Source organism: Natator depressus, chromosome 1, assembly GCF_965152275.1.
Source record: "Natator depressus isolate rNatDep1 chromosome 1, rNatDep2.hap1, whole genome shotgun sequence".
NCBI classification, from domain to species: domain Eukaryota; kingdom Metazoa; phylum Chordata; order Testudines; family Cheloniidae; genus Natator; species Natator depressus.
Window position 1 is genome coordinate 156456113 of NC_134234.1, and position 21728 is coordinate 156477840.

The window sequence follows — 21728 nt, forward strand, 5'->3', positions numbered from 1 at the left end:
GCCGGCTTCCGGTGGCGCGTGGTTTCCGGAGTGGATCGGAACCTGGAGTCCGGATTCGATCCGGGTCGGAACATTCCAAAAGCAGGTAACGCAAATCCCCGCATTCCAGCGCGGCGCGCGGCGCCAACTGCCCCTGGCCGGCGAACCCCCACCCCCGCCCCCGCCGCGCCCCTGCCGCGCGCCGCGCCGCCCCCGCCCCCCTGGGGCTGCCCCTGGCGCGCAGGGCCCCCGGTCCGGCTGCGCCGCAGCTGCCGCCGCCTCCATCTCCATCTCCAGGCCGCCTGTTCTTTGTTACAGCGGCCGCGCCGCCGCCGCCGGGGGGGCCGGGCGGGTCCGAGGCAAAACCCGGCGGAGCCGATCCCGGCCCAGCCACCCGCCCCCCCGCCGGCGCCTCGGAGCTGCAGCCCGGAGCCGGGAGCGCGCGGGTCAGCCCCGAAAGGGGCCGCGCGGAGCCCGGCTGGGCTGGGCGGGTGCCGGGGGCGCGGGAGCCTGCAGGCCCCATGTCGCTCTCTGAGGAGCCGTGGTGCAGATCCCTTCCCCCCCCGCCCATTATTTCCCCGGAGCGCGGGGTGTAAATTATTCTCCGCCCCCCCCCCTGCACACAGCGCGCCCCCGCCCGCCCCCCTTGGTTCCCAACCTCTTCCCAGGGCTGCCGCCGCTGTAAGCCCGGGCAGGCGCTCAACGCTAGTAAATCCGGTTTTAAATCTAGCCCCCCGCACCCCTCCTGGAGAGCCCGACACAGACTTGCTGCTGAGACCGGAGAGAGATTGTATCTGTTGTCGCAGGGGTGAAATCACCATAACTTAGGTAAAAAGAAAAGGAGTACTTGTGGCACCTTAGAGACTAACGAATTTATTTGCGCATCAGCTTTCCGTGGGCTACAGCTCACTTCATCATTTATGCTCAAATAAATTTGTTAAGCTCTGAGATGCCACAAGTCCTCCTTTTCTTTTTGCGGATCCAGACTAACACGGCTGCTACTCTAAAACGTAACTTAGGTGTTGATGAACAGACTCTTTGTGAGTCCTTCCGGTCCATAAATGCGCAAGCTGGTTATTTAAACAGCATGTTAAAATACAAGCTGAAAACACTTTGCACGTCCACAGCGAGGCAGGATTTATTGTATATATCCAGAGAGGGTTGTTGTTACTTCTGTGTCTGGATACACAAGCCCTTTTTGAGCTCTGTGAATAAGTGAGATGTTTTGACTTCCAATTTTAAGGGATTTGTTCTGTCTTTGGGTCTAGTACATTACCTAGACCTGAAAGGAGTTAGCTGTGACAAAGCATTATTCTGCCACAGAAAGTGAAACCTGTGCTAAAGACCCCACCTCCAGTGAGGGAAACCACTGCTGTCAGAAAAAAGAAAAGGAGGACTTGTGGCACCTTAGAAACTAACAAATTTATTTGAGCATAAGCTTTCGTGAGGTACAGCTCACTTCATCGAATGCATTCAGAAGAAGCCACTTCATAATTTCTCCATTTCCTTCAATCGTTAAAGACCACCTCTACCAGGCAGTGGGGCTTTTTCTGATCGGTCCCTTATATATTTTTGAAGTGTGACTCACTGCTCTTTTGCATTTAATGTAAACAAGATCTTCTTGGGCAATGTTAACAAATAGGATTGTGCCCAAAGCAATCTTAAAGTTAAATTGGATCAGGCCCTTTATAAGCAGGTTGGGAAGTGGTCTCATTTAGGAAATTATTAAGTTTTATTTACATAATACAGGCATTGCCATCATGATATTGATATATAAATTTCTTAGTAGCTTTACATTTAAAATAGCCCAGCCCTCTTGGCCTCCAAGGGAAAGGTACTTTTCAGGCAGTGATGGTGAGGTTGAAAGTGGTATGGTCCTCTCCACCCTGTAACTGTCATGGTGAGTTCTGTATTGTCATTCTGGCCTGTGGAAATGGAAGACACTTGAAAGTTTTGCAGTAACCTTATTTTGTTTAGTAACAGTTAGATTTTAGCCTAAAATGTAATATTGTGGCCTTATTGATATCCCATCTATATTTCTTCAGAAACATTTATCTGCTTATTGGGGTGCATCAAATGGTATAAATGAATGTATCTGATACCTACATTTATTGTTAAAGTATGGGGTTTAAAGACATGATGAAGTCAGGAAGACAGGACTAAGGGAGTGCAGGATAACATTTCATGTTATGAGGAAGTACTTTGAGTTTTCTGATGGCCGTTAACAATGTAATGTTCTGGTTTTGTTTCAAGCCACTTACATTATAAAACATATTGGCCCTATTATTTTGATTCTGCTTTATAAGTGCTGGCCTATAACTAAGAACAAGGTGTGATGCTATAGATTGAATTATAAAGGAAAAATGTCCTTTTCCATGGTGCATTCAGTGCTCTTTCCTATAAAACATTCATTCCTGCTGATGCCTTTCATTAAATACACTTTGAAGTTTACTTTTTCTTAGTACACACAAGTGATTATCATGTTCACAGAGGGGCTAAATAAAATGTGCTGCATCTTTTTAAAACAGCACAAACTCAGTACTTTATACTTTGCTAATCTGCACTCTAAGTGATTGGGGCATAAAAAATAAGACATGCTTTCCCCATCTCAGCAAAAAAATTAACAGTAGAACTGTATACTGAAGCCTTGTGTTACTAAAACTTAATTACTTGACAAAATATACTGCAAAAAATCTTTAGTATGGTAAGAAGTATTATATGTAAACTACATAGTGAAATAAGTGAACAAAGTAAATTTTTTGATGAATTCTTCTTGTTTTATGTGTGTATTTGCAACCTTCATTCAGTTGTAGTGTGTCCAGTTATTTGTGCAAATTAGTGAAATTCTACTGTAATGTAGAAAGGGAAACCTGTATCATATACTCTCATCCTTGTTTGTTTTCATAATGACAGGTATCCTCACAAATTCAGACAGAATTAAAGGTTTGAGTCTACGCATCTTATGCTTGAGTTTAAAAAAATTATATCGTTTCCCTTGATATCTAGGTTACCAGTTCAATTTGTGAAACCAAAATTGCGCATCTTGCCACTATGACCTACATTTTCCAACTCTGTGTTTTAAATATGTAACAATGTGCACTCACTCTCGTATGCTCAGATAAATGGAAATATTTTTATAAGTGCAATTTAAATGCATAGGTCCTGATCCTGCAACTTGCACCCTGTGCCTCAGTGGGGCTGACTTAAATGAAGCTCCACGTGGATTTTATAGGTTGTGAATACGGAAAAGCTTTCGGGATCGGAGCCTTAGGACAGTTGGAAAAAGGGAGTTTACCTGCTTAGAGCTCTTGCTTATGTACAAAATTGCTCAGTTAGGTGTAAAATCAGAAAAATAGGTGTCACCTACATTTACAATCTGCTGATGATTATTAGATTATTACAGTAATGCTGCAAACTTTTGAGGGGTGGTTAAAATTCTCCCATTTAGTTGCAAAATCTTAACTGGTTTAACATATAACTGTAGGATGCTATCTATCGCTTGGGTATAGTTATGTATATCGGTAACTGAAGGGACAAACCAACAGATTCTCTTCGCTAACTATTATATTAAAAGTATATCGAGCTGATGATAGCTTGCTGTTTGTGGGCTGACAGAACTCATATGCTCCTCGGTGTACACAATTTGCTAAAGAAACTTGGGCTGTTCACACATCATTTCTTCAACCCTTGACCCCAAAAACAAGCGCAGGCTGGTAAGTCAAAAGTCACCTATCAAGCTGCTGTGAATTCCTCACTCTTTCTACTTAAAGGGTATACTGTCCTGCCCTTCCTCCATTGCCGAGAGTACATTCTGCACCTGTGATCTAACGGCCATTGTCCGCTTAGCTGAAACATTATTTGCAGAACTCCTCATGCATGGAGATGGGAACATTGCTGCTCATTTGCTTAGTCACCACGGAACTATTCCTGTCAGTCTCGTACAAAAATGTCTGGGCTTTACAGAAGTTCATTATCACTTCTACAAGCCGATAATTATGTGCAGTGGAATGAGTAACTTAATAGATTTCTCTGCTTGTACAAATGTTAGTATCTTAGGGAGGAAATGGTCTCAGGGATCCCATGGTCTCGGTTAGAGCAGAAACTGGAAGTAACAACTATTGGGTTCTGTCTTCAGCTGTGCCACACGGTGTGACTTTGTACAAGTTTTTCCACCTCTTTGGGCCTCATTTACCCATGTGTTAAAGGGGTGTAATAAAACATATTTCAAAAGGGTATTACGAAAACTTACTTCAGGTTTGCAAAGACCTTTGAAGTCCTTTCCTGAAAAGTTCTATGTGAATGCAAAGAAGAATCATCAGTCCAGTTGTAGGGTTATGCTTCCTTCTTCAAATTTGGGAATACCAAAGTTGTAGAGAAAGCTCATGCTCAAATAAACTGGTTAGTCTCTAAGGTGCCACAAGTACTCCTTTTCTTTTTTCTTTTTACGAATACAGACTAACACGGCTGTTACTCTGAAACTAGACAGAAATCTGTATCATGAGAGTGCATATAGTAATGTACAGTAGTCTTTGAGATCTCTCTCTGCACCTGAGGTGTTTCCTTTAGCAAATTTTATTAGCTCAGTCCCAATGGATATATTTACACAGCAGTTTTGAGTCTACTTGATGTATAATTACGGCTTCTGGTTTTCAGGATTTTTTAATTTAATTTTTCAGGGCTTGTTTTTAGTAAGTTTTGAGTTTCATGTAGATGTCCAAAATTGTTTTTTGGGAGGGGCTTTCTCTTTGTACATATATGTAGTACTGTTTCAAAAATACTATGTTAAAGCGCAGTAGGGAACCTTTAGTACATCCCAGCAGGATCTACACCAGTGGTGGGCAACCTGTGGGCCGCAGCCTGCATGCGGCCCATCAGGGTAATTTGATTGTGGGCCATGAGACATTTTGCTGATGTTGACCGTCCACAGGCACGGCCTCCTGCAGCTCCCAGTGGCTGTGGTTTGGCCACAGGTTGCCCACCACTGCCTTAGATACAAGCTGGGGAGCAGGGACATCGCCTGTATAAACAAACTGCACTTGGAAAGGGATGATGTCAACACGAATTGACAGGTTTCAGAGTAACAGCCGTGTTAGTCTGTATTCGCAAAAAGAAAAGGAGTACTTGTGGCACCTTAGCGACTAACCAATTTATTTGAGCATACGCTTTCGTGAGCTACAGCTCACCTCATCGGATGCATATGAGGTGAGCTGTAGCTCACGAAAGCGTATGCTCAAATAAATTGGTTAGTCTCTAAGGTGCCACAAGTACTCCTTTTCTTAACACGAATTGAGTAACCACTTCTGGTGTTTTTCTGGTGTTAATGGGATAAACAGCAATTTAAGTGTTTCATTGGTGTTTGTTGGTGAAACCTAAAATCAGAAGCCTTCTACATATTGCATTATCTGTTCTGTCTTTGCTCAACATAATACAGTAGGTCATTGTGCTAAACTTGTTGAAAAGACCTCTGATGCATCAGAAACCATTGTGCTGTGTAGGAAACAAAAACACTTGTTGAGAAAGGTGGATATTAAGTTGATGTAAAACATTTACTGAGAGTTAGCACCTTATCTTATCAATTAATTAATGAAGTGTATTTGTTTTCTATTCTCTGCTCATCTCCTTAAAGGGTAGCATTACGATGTTACTGTGTTCTCCCCTTTCTCTGTTAAAAGAAAAGGAGAACTTGTGGCACCTTAGAGACTAACCAATTTATTTGAGCATGAGCTTTCGTGAGCTACAGCTCACTTCATCGGATGCATACTGTGGAAATTGCAGAAGACATTATATACACAGACACCATGAAACAATACCTCCTCCCACCCCACTCTCCTGCTGGTAATAGCTTATCTAAAGTGATCATCAAGTTGGGCCATTTCCAGCACAAATCCAGGTTTTCTCACCCTCCGCCCCCCCACAGACAAACTCACTCTCTTGCTGGTAATTGCCCATCAAAGGTGACCACTGTCTTCACAATGCATACTGTGGAAATTGTGAATGGAAATTCACAATTTCCACAGTATGCATCCGATGAAGTGAGCTGTAGCTCACGAAAGCTCATGCTCAAATAAATTGGTTAGTCTCTAAGGTGCCACAAGTCCTCCTTTTCTTTTTGCGAATACAGACTAACACGGCTGTTACTCTGAAACCTTTCTCTGTTAAATCACTCTCACTTTCCCAAAACAAATAGCAGTTTTGGTTCTTGCACAACAGTACACATCTGCATCCTCATTATTATGAAAAACATGTTTTGATTTAATCTGCTGTTTGTGAAAAATGCCATTTTGATAGTCCTGAAGCCAGAGTTGCTCGCACAACAGGTTTGACACAGGCAGTGTGCTACACCAATGAGTCTCAGCCCTATTTTATAGGGATTACTTTAGGACCCATCCACACAGTGTATGGAAACCGTTGCAAGGGCACAGACTATGTATAACCTAGAATTCCACAAGTGTCACAGCCATTGTCAGCACTGAACACACGATGGAGAAGCTGTATGGGCTCTTTTACACTAGAACAGTGGTTCTCAACCTGTTTACCATTGTGGGCTACATATGCAGCTCACTGTTTATGTGAGCTGCAGCCGCACAATATATATATACTATCTGTATGGCCCTGAGGATGTCACATGGGCTGCAGTTGTGTGCTGATTGGGCTGTGGGTTGAGAACCAATGCCCTAGAAGCACATTTCATTAAAGCTTGAATGGGTGACAATGGTTGGAAGTAGTATCTGGTGGAATTCATAAGGAGACTGAGGATATCCAGATTATCGTCCCGGGGGATGTTGCCTGGAGGACAGATCCAGGAGGAGTCCGAGTGACTGGACAATAGTGGCCCACCTTTTCCTCTTTCTTGCTATGGAACTTGCCCAGTGGAGTGCTGGCTCAGATCCACTTGGTAATGAAACAATGTTGTGTCTAATTAATCAGAAGTAGCTTCTTGATTTCAGAAGGAGGAAGAACATGTTTAGTATCTCTGTGCAGAGCTGACCCTGTGTTTTGGTGATCATCAATGCAGCTGAGAGCTGTAGAGGAAATATCTGATATTTCCTTCTGGTACATATATGTGGTACTGGCAAGTCTGTAGCTTGGGCTATTGTGCTAGGAGTGTGAATTGCAGGGAAGTCTTAAAAATATCCCTGAGGCTCAACAGAAAGAGTTGAGCATGAGTTGACCTCACTTACATGGTAGGGCTGTTGATGGAACTTGCATGCTTATCCCATGCGCATTTTAGGAGCCATCATCCAGAATGACTATTGCTCCATTCAGAAGCAATTGCTGGTGACTCTGAGATGATTCTTGGATATTTCTATTTGCTGGACTGGCAAACTGCATGAAGCATGAATAAATCTGGTTTGTACAAGAAGGGACAGTGTTTCTGTTGTCATGAGGGGTCTCTGCCTCTTCAGTGATCCTGGGTGACTGCTGTGCTAGATGTATCTTTGGTGAGCGTTTCCTATGGCAGCGTGAAGACCTTTTGATTCTCAGAACAGACTAGCTTTGCTGTTTATAACCATCTGCCTTGTGTGTGTTTAGTCTTTCTCCCTCCTCCCTCAGTTTGCAGTTTTAATCTCTCATTCTTCTATATTTATATCCTCTCTCAAATGCATCCAGCCTCTTTCTCTCCTTCCTTAGTTCTTCTGCTGATCATTTTGCCTTCTCATCTCCCACTTCAGCTCTGGGAAGAGCCTGTCCCTGTTTGGGGGTTCTGCTTCTCTTTCTTGTGCCTCTAGATATGTCATTACAGGACCAGGATGACCTCTCGGAGTTGGGAGAGAAATGATCTTCCTGACCTTGTTTGTGCTTGCCCAATTTTTTGCTGGGAGCCCCAGATAATCACTAACAAAATATAGGGCCCAGTTATAACAACCAGCCATTGACCGTTTAAGTTATTTAGACATCAGTGAAAAGCAATTATCCAATGCTTTTCATCCATTAACACTCAAAGTGCTTTAGAAGTGAGGGTATGGGTTCTTAGCCTCATTCACTGGTGAGGGAAAATCTGTTTGCGTAGAGGTCAGGTGACTTGAGTAAGTACAATCACAAAGTCGGTGGACTAGATTGTGCGTTTTCTAACACCCAGTACTTAGATTGTAAGCTCTCCGAGGTAGGAACTGTCTTTTGTTCTGTGTTTGTACTGCGTCTACCACCATGGGATCCTGATCCATGACTGGGGCTCCCAGTAATAATAATACTGTATCCTCTCTATCAAAGCATGCTACCTCTCTGGACCAGATGTGCAAAGGCATAAATGATTTACAGCCAAAATTTAACCCAAGCTCGTGGTTGGTGCTTATCAAAGAAATAACTCTCCTCTCTCAGAGTTTTTCCTTTGTTGTGTTGTAATACCAAAAATAAATCAAATAAAATCAGTCTTCCACAGCTGGGGTTGTAGTTTTTAGAATCCCAGCTCCTTAGCTCTCTGACCCATGACTAAAAAACCCAGTGTCATGACTTGAGCATTGAGATTCTCATTGCAGCATTTCTCCATTCTGCTTGCTCTGTCCAATCTTCTTAGTGAACATTGGATTGACGTTATGGATTCTTATCATTTTCGACATCCTTCTGGCTCAGAAGAACAGTATTTGCAGGTGGAGGAAGGAATGATGTGATGTGACTCTGCACCACAACCAAAGCTGGCAGACCTCATTTCAGGCTTGTGAAGCAAAGGCATTGAGAAATGAATCTTCTACTTCATGCTCAATTTGACTCTTTATGACTGAGAGTTTTGTGGGATCTGAGCTCATTGTGAGGTTATGTACCATGTGCTGTACTGTCTAGATGATAGAAGGTATGAGTTCCTGAATAGTTGGTGCACATTTAAAACATTTCTGCCCCCTTTTTTGTGAATCTTGCCTTAGCTGACACATTACTAACAGGTGCTGTTGTAATGTACAGTGGAATGCACTTAGAGTAAACTCAGAGAGAGGGTCAGTTTATAGTGAAATGAAATAAAAGTCCCACATTGTTTAGTGCATGTTTATTCGTAGTGAGCAGTTATGTGGAAGGGAAAAAATACTTGACAATAAAAGAAAAAGTTACATTGTGTTTATGTGCCTGCTTGTAAAGGTGTGATAGTACATGAGCTGGTGTGAACTGTTTAAATAAATGCTTGTGTAAGGATTAAGGGTTGAAATAATGTATTTCTGCTGTTTTCATTTAAAAAAAACTGCATGAACCAGAGTGGTTACGAAAAGCATGATATTTATCATAGGCGGGGTCTTGCAAGGCACCTGATATCACCCTTAATATAGGCATTAGTGGATCATTAACCGCTTTAATTTGTGTTTTACATTCTATGTATGATATACTCCGCTCGGGTTCAGTAGCCTCTTTGCACATGCATTGGGGTCAGTTAATATTATCACTCAGTAGGTAACTCTTTTATTAGATCTGTGTATTAGAACTAATACTGCTGTGTCAGGAAGCAGCACTTACATTATGCTCAGTTTTCTCCCTTCTATTTTGACAGGTTTCAGAAATGGCAGAAGATGGCAGCAATGAGACCATGTTTATTTGTAAGTATTAGAAGAATAATGATGGAGTCGTAATGTGACGTGTATTTACAGCGCATTAATTTTGAAGTTCAAACCAACTTACTCTTATATTGTTTTCCTAAAGGTGATTATTTAAGGGAAACCCAAATAGTTTATGGCAGTGTGGAGGGAATTGCACCAAAGTTAAGAATACAGATTCTTAATTTTTTGTTGGGAAATGCAAGAAATGGCTAGATATGAATTAGTAGCTCAGCTTTTTAATTGCTAGCCTCCAAGAGACTAAGGGTATGTCTACATTGCAATTAGACACCTGTGACTGGCTCATGCCAGCTGAGTCAGGCTCACGGGGCTCAGGCTGAGGGGCTCTTTAATTGCAGTACAGAGGTTTGGGCTCAGGCTTGGACCCAGACTCTAGTACCCTGCAAGATGGGAGGGTCCCAGAGCTGGGGCTCAGCTAGATCGCAAATGTCTACACCGCAGCTAAACAGCCCCTTAGCCTGAGCCCCGCAAGCCCAAGTCAGCTGGCACGGGCCAACCGTGGGTGTCTAACTGCAGTGTAGACATATTCTAAAAGCCTAAAGGTTATCCATGGCTAAATTGTTTCCTTTAGGTTAGGTGACTGCTGTCATCTTGACTGACACACTGGGGAAGGAACCGAGGAGCTCCAGAGCTAAAAGCTTGAGCTGCTACAGCTTGGGCTAAACAGTCAAGACTCTCTAGCTGGGGCTGTGACAGCCTTGCATCCTCTGTGGATATGGCACAGAGATGGAACTGGAACACACCCTCGCCAGTGAGCTACACTTACATTAGTGGACGGGACCTAGATCTAGCCAATCTGACCTGGGGAGATCAAGAGCAGAGAGTGCTGCCTTGATGGTATGTGTCATAGTCCCTTGCTCTCACAGTCCCTGTAGGTGCACTTCAAGGTTGGGGCTCCACAGGTCAGGACGGCACTGACTGGGACATCTTCTCTCTTTCCAAAATTTGCTGGGGTTCCCCCCTAAATAGTAATGCTGATTCAGTTGATATAGTCCTACTTGGGTTGTTCAGCTCCACAGTGAGCCTTCTTCCCCTGCCCCTCCTCAGAAGAGCCGTAGAAGCTGGAGAGGACCAGGAAGCAGAGAAAAAGGCTCTGACCTCTATGGGTTTAGGGGGGCGAGTTATCTTGCCAGTTCCACAGATGGTGTATGTCAAACACCACCACCCCCAACCCCAGATGGGACAGGAATGTTGAATTCATGAAGTTTCTTGCCTCCTATGTGAGATTTTTCCACAGAATTTAAGGGCCTCTTCTGTTTCAGAAAAGTGAATGTCTAGACCTGACATTGTGGGCTTCCATAGTTACTGACCATCAGAGAGTTTCATATCCAGTTACCTCAGTTTATAAGCCAGACAACTTGTTTCTAAAATGTCAGCTCTTCCATGCTTAGTCTGGGGCCTGAAAATTGTGGCTGTCTCTTTCTGTTGCATGCAGCATCACCAGAAATATGGGTTTGACAGTCGTGTTGGTAAACCTAAGGCCAAATATAACATGTGGTCTCTTCAGCAATTATGACAACTTTGCAGTGCCAACAGCAATGACACTTTTTCCTTTCTGCCAGCAAACTAAGCACATATGACTGAAAAGATGCACATAAAGTCCTGTACTTGGACTTCAGTGGGAGCAGGGAATTCTACCTTTGAATTCAGTGGGAGCAGGATTGAGCCATCATTAGGGAATAGGAATATGCAGTGGAGGGAGTTGTAGTCTAGTGGTTAGAGCTGGGAATTGGAAGCAGACTTCATGTGTTCTGTTCATAACTCTCCCAGTGACTGTGCCAAAGTTTACCCAGTTGCAAAATGGATATAATACCTGCCTCATATGTTACTGAGACTTAGTTGTTTGCAAAGTGCTCTGAGATCCTTAAATAAAAAGCACTATATAAATGCAAAATATTATTAAGGTTTGTACTTTTAAAATATTTATTGATTAGAGTTATTCTTCTGCCATAAACTCACTTTTAAAAGGGATCTTCACTGCTAAAGCTCAACCTCATATACTCCCCTTTGAGAAATCTATGGTTTATCTCTTTGTGTCTGACTTTGTATTTCTTCTGTGGTCATAAGCCCTTAAGTATCACACATGGTGAGTACTCCAACTCAGGGGAGGGTCTGCTATGAGGCATCCTGTACAGATTCTGTAGACTTCAGAGACATATGTCCAAAAACGCTAGTGTTCCCCGCTTTGATGACTGTTCATCCACCAGGATATTAAAGAAAATGATATATGCTTCTTGTACTCCTAAATAGTGCTGGACAATAAGAAATGTGGAGAGCCACAGGCTGTATGTACATTGTATACTATCTTTGCACAAGTTTCAGGCACTCTTAATTTGAATGCTGAACATTGAGTGAAAACTTCAGCTACAGCAAATCCTCTAAGGAAGTGCTGTGTAAGTTTCACAGATGTGAACACTGCTGGTCAGAGTTTAGTTTCCCATTGTAAAAGCAAGGTGTTCTTTCTCAGTAGTTACAGTGTGGAATGAAATTCTGTATTGTGTTAATTTGCAAACATGTATGCAATAATATTCTTGTGCAACCTTACTGAAGTCCTGAGAGTTCCCTACATTTGACATGGAGCAGAATTTGGCAGCTGGGGAATATCCTCTCTGTGATGACTTCTTGTCCCTATCCAATCAACTGGCTTCACAGTGACATTTTGACAACTCTTTGACATAGAAACGTATGTTTCAACTGGTCCTAAATTGACTCTTATTTTATCATTATCCAGGGCAAAGGTTGTTTCTTGGGATCCCTTTAGCCCTGGATAACTTACAGTATTTTAAAATAAAAGTCAAATTAGGGGAACTGAAAGCTTGTATTATTTTGCCCTGTAATAAAGAATTGCCAGATTGTATTGGAAAGGGACCAGAGGTCCAGAGGAGCAGTTGCCATAGTGCCAAATTTCCCCCCCAGCCATACACTTGCAAGGGAGGGTTGCACAGGTACAACTGTGGGCAGAGCTTGGTACCCAGGGGGAAATCCAATGGCAGTTTTCCATGGATTTCAGTAGGGTCAGGATTTCACTCCCAGTCTCTGAGAGCCCATCAGATTTTGACTATGCGTTTTAAACCCTGGACTCCAGTGAACAGAATAGTGATTTTTTTAGCTGAGAGAGGCTAGCGCAGTGGGGGTTTGTGGTTTTTTTTGTTTGGTTGGTTGCTTTTTAAGTCCTCCTGCCTTTAAACAAAATATTTACTGGAGTTTTGTTTAGAAAATATTTTCTTTAGGAAAATATTTACATTTTTAAAGTGTCTTCTGGTAGTCTTAGGTATGTGTTGAATGATACCTTTGATTCAATTGTGTATATCTTTTGGGGCAGTACAAATTACTACTTTATTGTATGTCATTAGTTTGGTGTTTAAATTTTCTGTCTGTCTGTTGACTGAGAGAGCACTGCCCGATGACAGCATTTACCTTGCAGCTCTATGTGCTGTTTACCTACAGGGTGCGAGGATTGTGGTCAGTACCATGATTCGGAGTGTCCTGAGCTGGGCCCAGTGGTGACAGTCAAAGACTCCTTTGTGTTGAGCAGGGCAAGGTAAGTAACTTTAGCGTGACTATATGGCTTGTTTGTTTTTTAAAGAGAATTTCGTCTTTGTGAAAGGTGCCAGACTGACAGCTGAAAAATGAAGTCCTCTGTCGACAAAATAGATACAGCCTCGATTAAACAAAGAATCAAAGCACATGCTTAAATGATTTGCTGAATCAAGGCCTAAGAGAGGCTCTGTTTATGCATTCCTTGGCAACTCTTAGAGATTGCCGACAAAGGAGTCAGATAGTACCAGTTGTGGTGGAGACTTGTTTCCTATATTGGTTGAAAATGTTTGACATTTATCCCGTTCCTTCTCCTTACATGTGCTGCACTAGATTTTCAAAATTCAAAATGGTTCATGGGAATTTCCCATGGCGTTAATAAGAGTTACACATTTTTGCACTGCCTCTGTAATTCCTCTACTGTGAGAAGCAAAACTTCGGAACATTTCCATCTTTGTAAGTCTTCTAAAGAGTGATCATCAATCCCAGTTTTGTCAGTAAATCTAGGTCTATAATAAAATAGCAGAAATATTTATGCTCCGCAAAAGAAATTAACAAATTAAATAGAGAGTTAGGAATAGGAGTAAACTTTATATCGAAGCATTAAATGTTTCCATTTGGAATTATATTCTGATGTGGAATGTTTGATTTTTTGCTATGGGAAAGAGAGTTCACTTACAATGGAATTTTGACACACAGTAGAACTCAGAGAAGGATACTGATCTCTAACATATGGCATGGGGGCAATGCGGTGAATGTTTGATCAGTACCAAACTGACTCATTGAGAGCTAACCTGTCCATATCAACTTTCTCTTCTTCTTAGCGCCTCTGGTGGACGAACATCCCCCTCATACCACCAGCAATGACACTACTGCTTAGACGACCCAACTGACGTCACTGTATAAATGTATTATAAGAGGAGATGGTCCCTGTCCTGAAGGGCTTACAGTCTAAATAAACACGATAGGCAAAGGGTGGGAGAAATATTGCCATCCCTGGTTTACATTTGGGGAGCTGAGGCTGAGTGAGATTGACGTGCCTAAGGTCCAATGGGAAGTTTGCAGCAGAGCTGGCACTGGAACACAGATCTCTTGAGTACCAGTGCAGTGACTTAACCACAAGATCACCGTGCTGACAAATGTCCTTTCCTCTCTTATAATAACATGATCTCTTAGGATATTAAAACTGCTTTTAAAATTCTCCTTTGCTTTTCACTAAAAGATTAATTGGTTTACTTTTTGTATTTCTCTCAGCCTTGACAGTGAAAATAGACTGGTCAGATTCAGCTTTGTTTATAATTGGCTTCTAGCCAATTTCATTCTCAGGTTCTCATGCACTAGAGCAGTGTTGAAAAGTTGGGATAGCTAACAATGCAGGGGAATGTTTGTCTTTTTATAAACTTGACTTAATTGGAAATTTAAAAATGTTTGGAAACCATTTCCCTTGAGCATAGGCTTTGTAACAACTTGCATGTATAAAACTTATATTTGGGCCAAATTTGACTGGCCAGCATAACTTTTTGAAGGTTAAAGTTCTATAAATGCACGGGGTCAGGTCACTCCTCCAGTGGGAAAACGCATGGGGGGAATCTATGCGGGGGAGAAACCATGTACCCCATCCCTCCCTTCTGAGGTGAGGTATTGAGGAGGGAGAGGGGCATGGATTTTGGAAGCTCTGCCCCAAGCCAACCCCACACATCTGGAGAACTTGGGAGCGTGGAGGGAAAGGAACTCGCTGGCTTTTCTTTTTTGTAACACAGCTGTTACAGAAGCTGAGTTGCCATTGCCTCAGTCCCCCTGCGGGTGAGGAGGGCCACTCAGTGGGAGGTAATGACAGCACCAGCTGTATTATTTGCTGCCCAGATTTGCATGAGGAAATCTGAGCCCAGAGAAAGGGATGGTATTGTGGAGAGCAGCCCCTCCCTGGTCTCTTTTCCTTAACCTTCTACAAAACTCTGTCAGCACAGCTCTCACTGAAGGCATCAATTAGGGGCTGGAAGAGGGATAGTATAGAAAAATACAGTCCCTCCTCCCCATTTCTATGCCTAAAATTTGGACCACAATAAGTTAAATAGGAAAACAGATTTACTGGGTGTGGCTGCAACACTTGAATATAAATGCATACTTAGGGTTCTTACAAGCCAACATATTTTTCTTCTACACCAGTGTCGAAGAACAATGGAGAATGGTTTACAGTTTCTTACATCAGGTTCCCGTCCAATTATTACCTAAACTGCATGATGGCTCTCGTTACAGGAAGTTATTTTCAAATGTTTGTCACGTTTGGGTACGGTTCCCCTTAAAAACAGATTTGGAAAAATGGTGAGACACCAATGACCAAGGCACTTATGATCTGAAGGAAAACTACTGCTAACCTCTGGATTTAGAAGGGAGACAGGATTTGACATCAGAGATGGGAAAGATTCTGATTAAAGAGGAAAATATCTTGAAAGCAAATGATCTATGAAAAGATACTGGTGGCTCAGATTTGGACCAAAAAATAGATTTTTTTAAAAATCAGCTTTTATAGAATTGAAGGTCAGTAGAAATGTTTCCATTGTTTATTTTTTTTAAATTCCAATGGAAACTAGCTTTATTCAGCATAACAACCTCCTGTCATTGCAGCATTGAGAAATAGGTGCTGATTTCTTTTGGACATTGCAAGACTTGTGTTCTGCACAGCTACTTTACATGGTACTTAGATTCTCTCATTTTTGTTTTCAATAGGTCATCCCTTCCTTCCAATCTGGAGATCAGACAACTGCAAGATGGGACTGAAGGAGTATTTGCAGTGACACAGCTTGTCAAACGTACCCAGTTTGGCCCATTTGAATCCAAGAGAGTTGCCAAACTGGAAAAGGAGTCAGTATTTCCACTGAAGGTACAGTATGGCACCAGCAAAATGATACTGACATGACGTTAGTTTTAAGGTCATCACCTACAGATGATGTAAAGAAACTGATAAGTAGAGATGGGTTCAAACCACAAAACTTGGAGTCAGATCTTGAACTGTAGGGTGCTCCAGGTATTTTTAATGAAGGGTTCGATTTGATCCCACTTCTCTAATAGGTAGTCACAAAAGCCAGTACGCTTTTGCCTCGACAAGTACATAAGATGTGGTGGTGCTGTTTATACAACATGCAGAAGAAAAGTTTGTTTGTTTTCTCATTTTTGTTTCATTCTCTCCCCTTGAAACGTTTCAGTGAAAAAACTACTTTGGGTGTTTCAGTGCAGTCTTCCCTTCACAGTAATATCTGATTGAGCAATAAAGATCTAGAAACCAAATTCAAGGGTAATAAGTGTTCAGGATCTTTTCCCTTACCCTTGATAGGTGAACAAGTTAAATGGCATTTCTGTTTTGAGGGAGGAATTGTGATCTAGAAGTTAAAGCAGCTTACTTTGAGTCAGAACTCCTGGGATCTTCTCCCACTGTCTGTGTGACCTTGTGCAAGTCTTTGGGCCTCAGTTTACACATCTGAAAGCATATGTGATATGTACCTTGCAGGAGTGTTGAGGCTTACTTTGTTTCTAAAGCGTTTTGAGACCCATTGATGAAAGGCACCATCAAGGCACAAAATACACAGTCTGATTTATTATTCATAATAATAATGTGTTATAGGACTGTCAATTAATCGCAGTTTACTCATGCGATTACCTCAGAAAAATTAATCACGATTAATCGCAGTTTAGTCGCACTGTTAAACAATAGAATACCAATTGAAATGTATTAAATATTTTGGATGATTTTCTACATTTTTAAATATATTGATTTCAATTACAACACAGTATACAAAGTTGACTGTGCTCGCTTTATATTATTATTTTTTATTACAAATATTTGCACTGTAAAAATGATAAACAAAAGAAATAGTATTTTTCACTTCACCTCATACAAGTATTGTAATGCGTTCCCTTTATTGTGAAAGTGCAACTTACAAATGTAGATTTTTTTTTTTTTGTTACATAACTGAACTCAAAAACAAAACAATGTAAAACTTTAGAGCCTACAAGTCCACTCAGTCCTGCTTGTTGTTCAGCCATGCTAAGAGACACAAGTTTGTTTACATTTATAGGCGATACTGCTGCCCGCTTCTTATTTACAATGTCACCAGAAAGTGAGAACAGGTGTTCACGAGGCACTTTTTTAGCTGGCGTGCAAGGTATTTACGTGCTAGATATACTAAATATTTGTATACACCTTCATGCTTTGGCCTCCATTCCAGAGGACATGCTTCTATGCTGATGATGCTTGTTAAAAAATATAATGTGTTAATTAAATTAGTGACTGAACTCCTTGGAGGAGAATTGTGTGTTTCCTGCTCTGTATTACCTGCATTCTGCCATATATTTCATGTTATAGCAGTCTCGGATGATAACGAAGCACATGTTGCTCGTTTTAAGGACACTTTCACAGCAGATCTGACAAAATGCAGAGAAGGTACCAATGTGAGATTTCTCAAGATAGCTACAGCACTCAAACCAAGGTTTAAGAATCTGAAGTGCCTTCCAAAATCTGAGAGGTGTGGAGCATGCTTCCAAAAGTCTTAAAAGACCAACACACTGATGCAGAAACTACAGAACCTGAACCACCAAAAAAGAAAATCAGCCTTCTGCAGGTGGCATCTGACTGAGATGATGAAAATGAACATACGTAAGTCTGTACTGCTTTGGATCGTTATCAAGCAGAACCCGTCATCAGCATGGATGCATGTCCTCTGGAATAGTGGTTGAAGCATGAAGGGATATATGAATCTTTAGCGCATCTAGCACTGAATATCTTGCAACACCGGCTACAAAAGTGCCATGCAAACGCCTGTTCTCACTTTCAGGTGATGTTGTAAACAAGAAGAGGGCAGCATTATCTCCTGCAAATGTAAACAGGAGATTGAGTGATTGGCTGAACAAGAAGTAGGACTGGGTGGACTTGTAGGCTCTAAAGTTTTACATTGATTTGTTTTTGAATACAGTTTTTTTTGGTACATAATTCTACGATTGTAAGTTCAACTTTCATGATAAAGAGATTGCATTACAGTACTTGTATTAGGTGAATTGAAAAAATACTTTTTTTTTACAGTGCAAATATTTGTAATCAAAAATAAATATAAAGTGAGCACTGTACACTTTGTATTGTGTTGTAATTGAAATTAATATATTTGAAAATGTAGAAAACATGCAAAAATATTTAAATAAATTGTATTCTATTATTTAACAGTGCGATTAATCACGATTGATTTTTTAATTGCCCAATTAATCGCGGTTAATTTTTTTAATCGCTTGACAGCCCTAATGTATTATTTATCGTGTTTGTCTTATATATGCATTTTGTTTGTATGGGTGGCTTACAGGTTTTCCAGAAGGATGGGCCCCTGGTTTATTTTGATACCTCTAACGAAGATGACTGCAATTGGATGATGATGGTGAGAGCAGCCACTGAATATGAACACCAGAACCTGACTGCCTTCCAGCATGACAATGATATTTACTTCACCACCTCTCGGGATATCCCACCAGGAACTGAGCTGCGAGTGTGGTATGCAGCTTTTTACGCCAAAAAAATGGAAAAGCCAGTGCTGAAGCAGGTCACTAGTGTTGCCAATGGTACGTTTGGGGGGGCCTTTTTCTTCTTCCCTAAGGGCCCAGTCCAGCTAGGTGCTGATCATCCTCCTGAGCTCAGTGGCAGTTGAGAGTGCTCAGTACCTTGTAGGATCTGGCCCTGAATTTGTAAATTATGTAAAAAATTGGACTCTCAGATGCATTTCTGCCCTACAAGAAGGAAGCCTAAGGTCTGCACCAAGAGGTATCTGAGTCTTCAAAAAAAGATGCATGTTCTAATTGGTTCTGCAGCGGCTTGAGAACCAAGACGGGAGGAATCAGTAATTTCATCAAAATGGTTCTTCATGGAAGAGCTTTCCCGTCTCTTCCCAAAGAAATTCAAATGTCAGCACAGTCCAAACGTGTAAATAGATCACCTGCGCAGCAGTCTTCTTTTCTTTTAATTGGAATGAAGCTTTCTGTCCTTGCCATGGGGTGTTGTACAATTGGGAGCAATTACATGCGCCTTCGAAGGCTTGTGTAGGGCCCTGTGAAACAAGGAGAGGAGTTCAAACTGAGCTTTTGTTCAACATGATTACTCGAGCTTCTGCAAAGGAAGGTTGACAGCTTTGTTAGAGTTCTTTAAACTGATGTTAAAGCTGCTATGCTTTGTGCTACAGTAAAATTAATAATAATCATAATTTCCCCCTCAATTCTCTTCTACTTTTACATTTCTGTAGCCAAAAAACCCAAACCTTTTAACATTGCAAGAGTGTTATTGTTGCTGTTTAGTTGAGAACACTTTAATGTACAGTGTGGTTCCTGGGTTGAGAAGAATTTCCAGGATGATGAATGTAGCCATGATTGTTTGGTGATGTGCCAGCACCATCAGTGTGCTTGGTAACTTTGTGTTCTTGACAGTGCAGCAGGCCATCTGAAGTGCTGTAAAGCTGATTGGTATTTAAGTCATTCTGGCAAAGTAGTTTTGGTCCCCCAAGATGTTTCTGGGTGGTGTAAATTGAAAGCCTACGTTTTGTTTGGTTGTTTTTTTTCCAAGCAAAAAAGCACCAGAGTTGGTTAATCTTGTGAATGTGTTGTGAGATGAAATCAAATATCCTCTATCCAGGTTTTCTGATTAGCTTAGATCAAGCTTCAAGTCTGTGCTAAATATTGGAATGAATGTACAGATTTGTAGGTTAATCCTTTCCAAATGGCTTCAAAGCATTGGTGGCTTATATAGTGTTAGTGATCTTTGTTGTCAAATGAAAATATGGAGACCGTACATACCTCTGTAAGGTAGTATATCCACACACAGTGAAATCCCTATGTATGCATACTGAGTATGCACCTGTGCTGTGCGATGCCGCTGTAGCCTGGATTCTAAACTGGAAGCTATTCTGCAGAATTCAGGCATACATAGTGTTTTGCCTTGATTAGGCTCTCTCGCGGAGTAAGTTGTCGAAGACCTGCTGGGTGGCATAGCCCGCAGCACCCACAGATGTCACACTGGCACAACAGCAAGGGTACCACTCAGATACTGGGAAAATAACAAAAAGGAACTATTTTTTCCTTCACCGCAGATGTATGCTTAGTAGTGATGGAATGCGACAAGGAAGGGAACAAAATCTCTTCAAAGCCTCCCAGTGCAGTCTTCTCTCTTAAAAAAATCAAGAAGTCCAGTGTGCCTGTAGCTGACTTTGCAGGTAAATAAAATATTTCATCCTCTGTTCCTGTCTATGCTGTATGAAGCCAATAGTGACAGTGTATGGGCAGATCTGGATGGAGCAAAGGAGTGCTCAGTGCACAGTGTTTCTGAGGTGATGGAAACGTCATGATTACGTGACATATAGTAAATATGTATGAGCTCAATCCATCTCTGATAGTTAACGGGGAGAGAATTTAAATCTATGGATTTTCATTTTATTACTTTCCTGAGTGCTGTGCTTAAAAATCCATTGAAGATAGAAAAAGGAGTGAAGGGACACGGAAACCTTTTCAAGCAGATGTTTTTTATCCTAAATGCCACTGATGGCTTTTAATTTTTTTTTTTTTCATGTTACGTCCTTTTTTTTTTTTTTTTTTTTTTTTTTTTGCAGGACATAATAGCTGAAATATGGTAGAATATAGGAAGAAAACCAAAAAGATACAGCAAAAGTGGGAGCAACCCCTTTTTCAGGGGTTAACAAGAACAGTGGTTACCCCTAAATCTTGTGTTGGCTAAAGTAGAAGGATGTAGTTAAAAATCTTAAATAAACTTGGAAAACCTAAATTTGTTATAAAGATTGGCTCCCACTTCCCATAGGCACAAAGCAGAAAAAAAAATCTAATCTCTGGTAACTGGGGCAAAGCAATGTTTTAAAAAGCATTAAACTTTTTTAAATTGCCACACTAAAAACCCAAATCAGGGTGCATGCATGATCCTGGAATCCAGATCAAAAAGAAGTAATCTGGGACTGTTCTTTGAAACATAGTTACACTAACTTTTGCATATTGACATTAAAAATGTCTTTTTCTTGGTTGTAGAAGTGTAAAACACTCTCCAGTACTGTTATTGCTAGAAGGTAGAGCTGGACAGGAAACTGAAATTCAGTTCTGTGAGAAATTTTAAATTTTCAGAAAATTTTTCATCCACAATTGGGACAAAATCTAAGACTCAAGACATTTTCATGGAACTAAGCTCCTGCAATATTCTGTGTTGGAAATGGGAACGTGTTTCCAAAATGAAATATGGCCCTTGGGATTCCTGGCTATCCACATGGCAGGCTGTGGGATTTCAGTAGATTGTGAAATATTCAACTTTGGGGATCTTAAACAATCTGCAGAATGGTCTAGATTTCTCAGGTCCACCTGATGGATCCTTAGATGACCTGTTTGGAACTTAATCTCTGTTCACAGCCCACAGTTATTTAACAGTTTTTGTGATTCTGTTACTTTCCTTTTTCCTGAAAAATCCCTAATAGCATTATGTGTTGCATGGTTACTTAAAATAACGTCCTACTTTTCTTTCTTTGTATGTAAGAGCTGGGAAGTTGCTTAAGCAAAACACCAATATGCTCATCTGGCAAAATATCCAGCTCACGAAACTGTTCAAAATGTGATTTCCTTATCACCACCCTTATTTACTTTAACCCAAATGTTAGTGTTTCC

General features: G+C 41.3%; 1 protein-coding gene across 2 annotated transcripts in view; it reads left to right on the forward strand.

The window, feature by feature from the left end:
• PRDM15 (PR/SET domain 15) overlaps positions 1–21728 on the forward strand; it is a 45099-nt gene continuing 23371 nt past the window's right edge. Inside the window, exons 1-6 of one of the 2 annotated variants that reach the window (XM_074969614.1) lie at positions 17–85; positions 9449–9494; positions 12960–13053; positions 15777–15930; positions 18395–18647; positions 20162–20284. In XM_074969614.1, coding sequence (XP_074825715.1) covers positions 9458–9494; positions 12960–13053; positions 15777–15930; positions 18395–18647; positions 20162–20284 — 661 coding nt within the window. In that variant the 5' untranslated portion in view covers positions 17–85; positions 9449–9457. Of the gene's footprint in view, positions 86–9448; positions 9495–12959; positions 13054–15776; positions 15931–18394; positions 18648–20161; positions 20285–21728 lie in introns of both variants that reach the window. The other variant, XM_074969605.1, reaches the window with a different exon arrangement.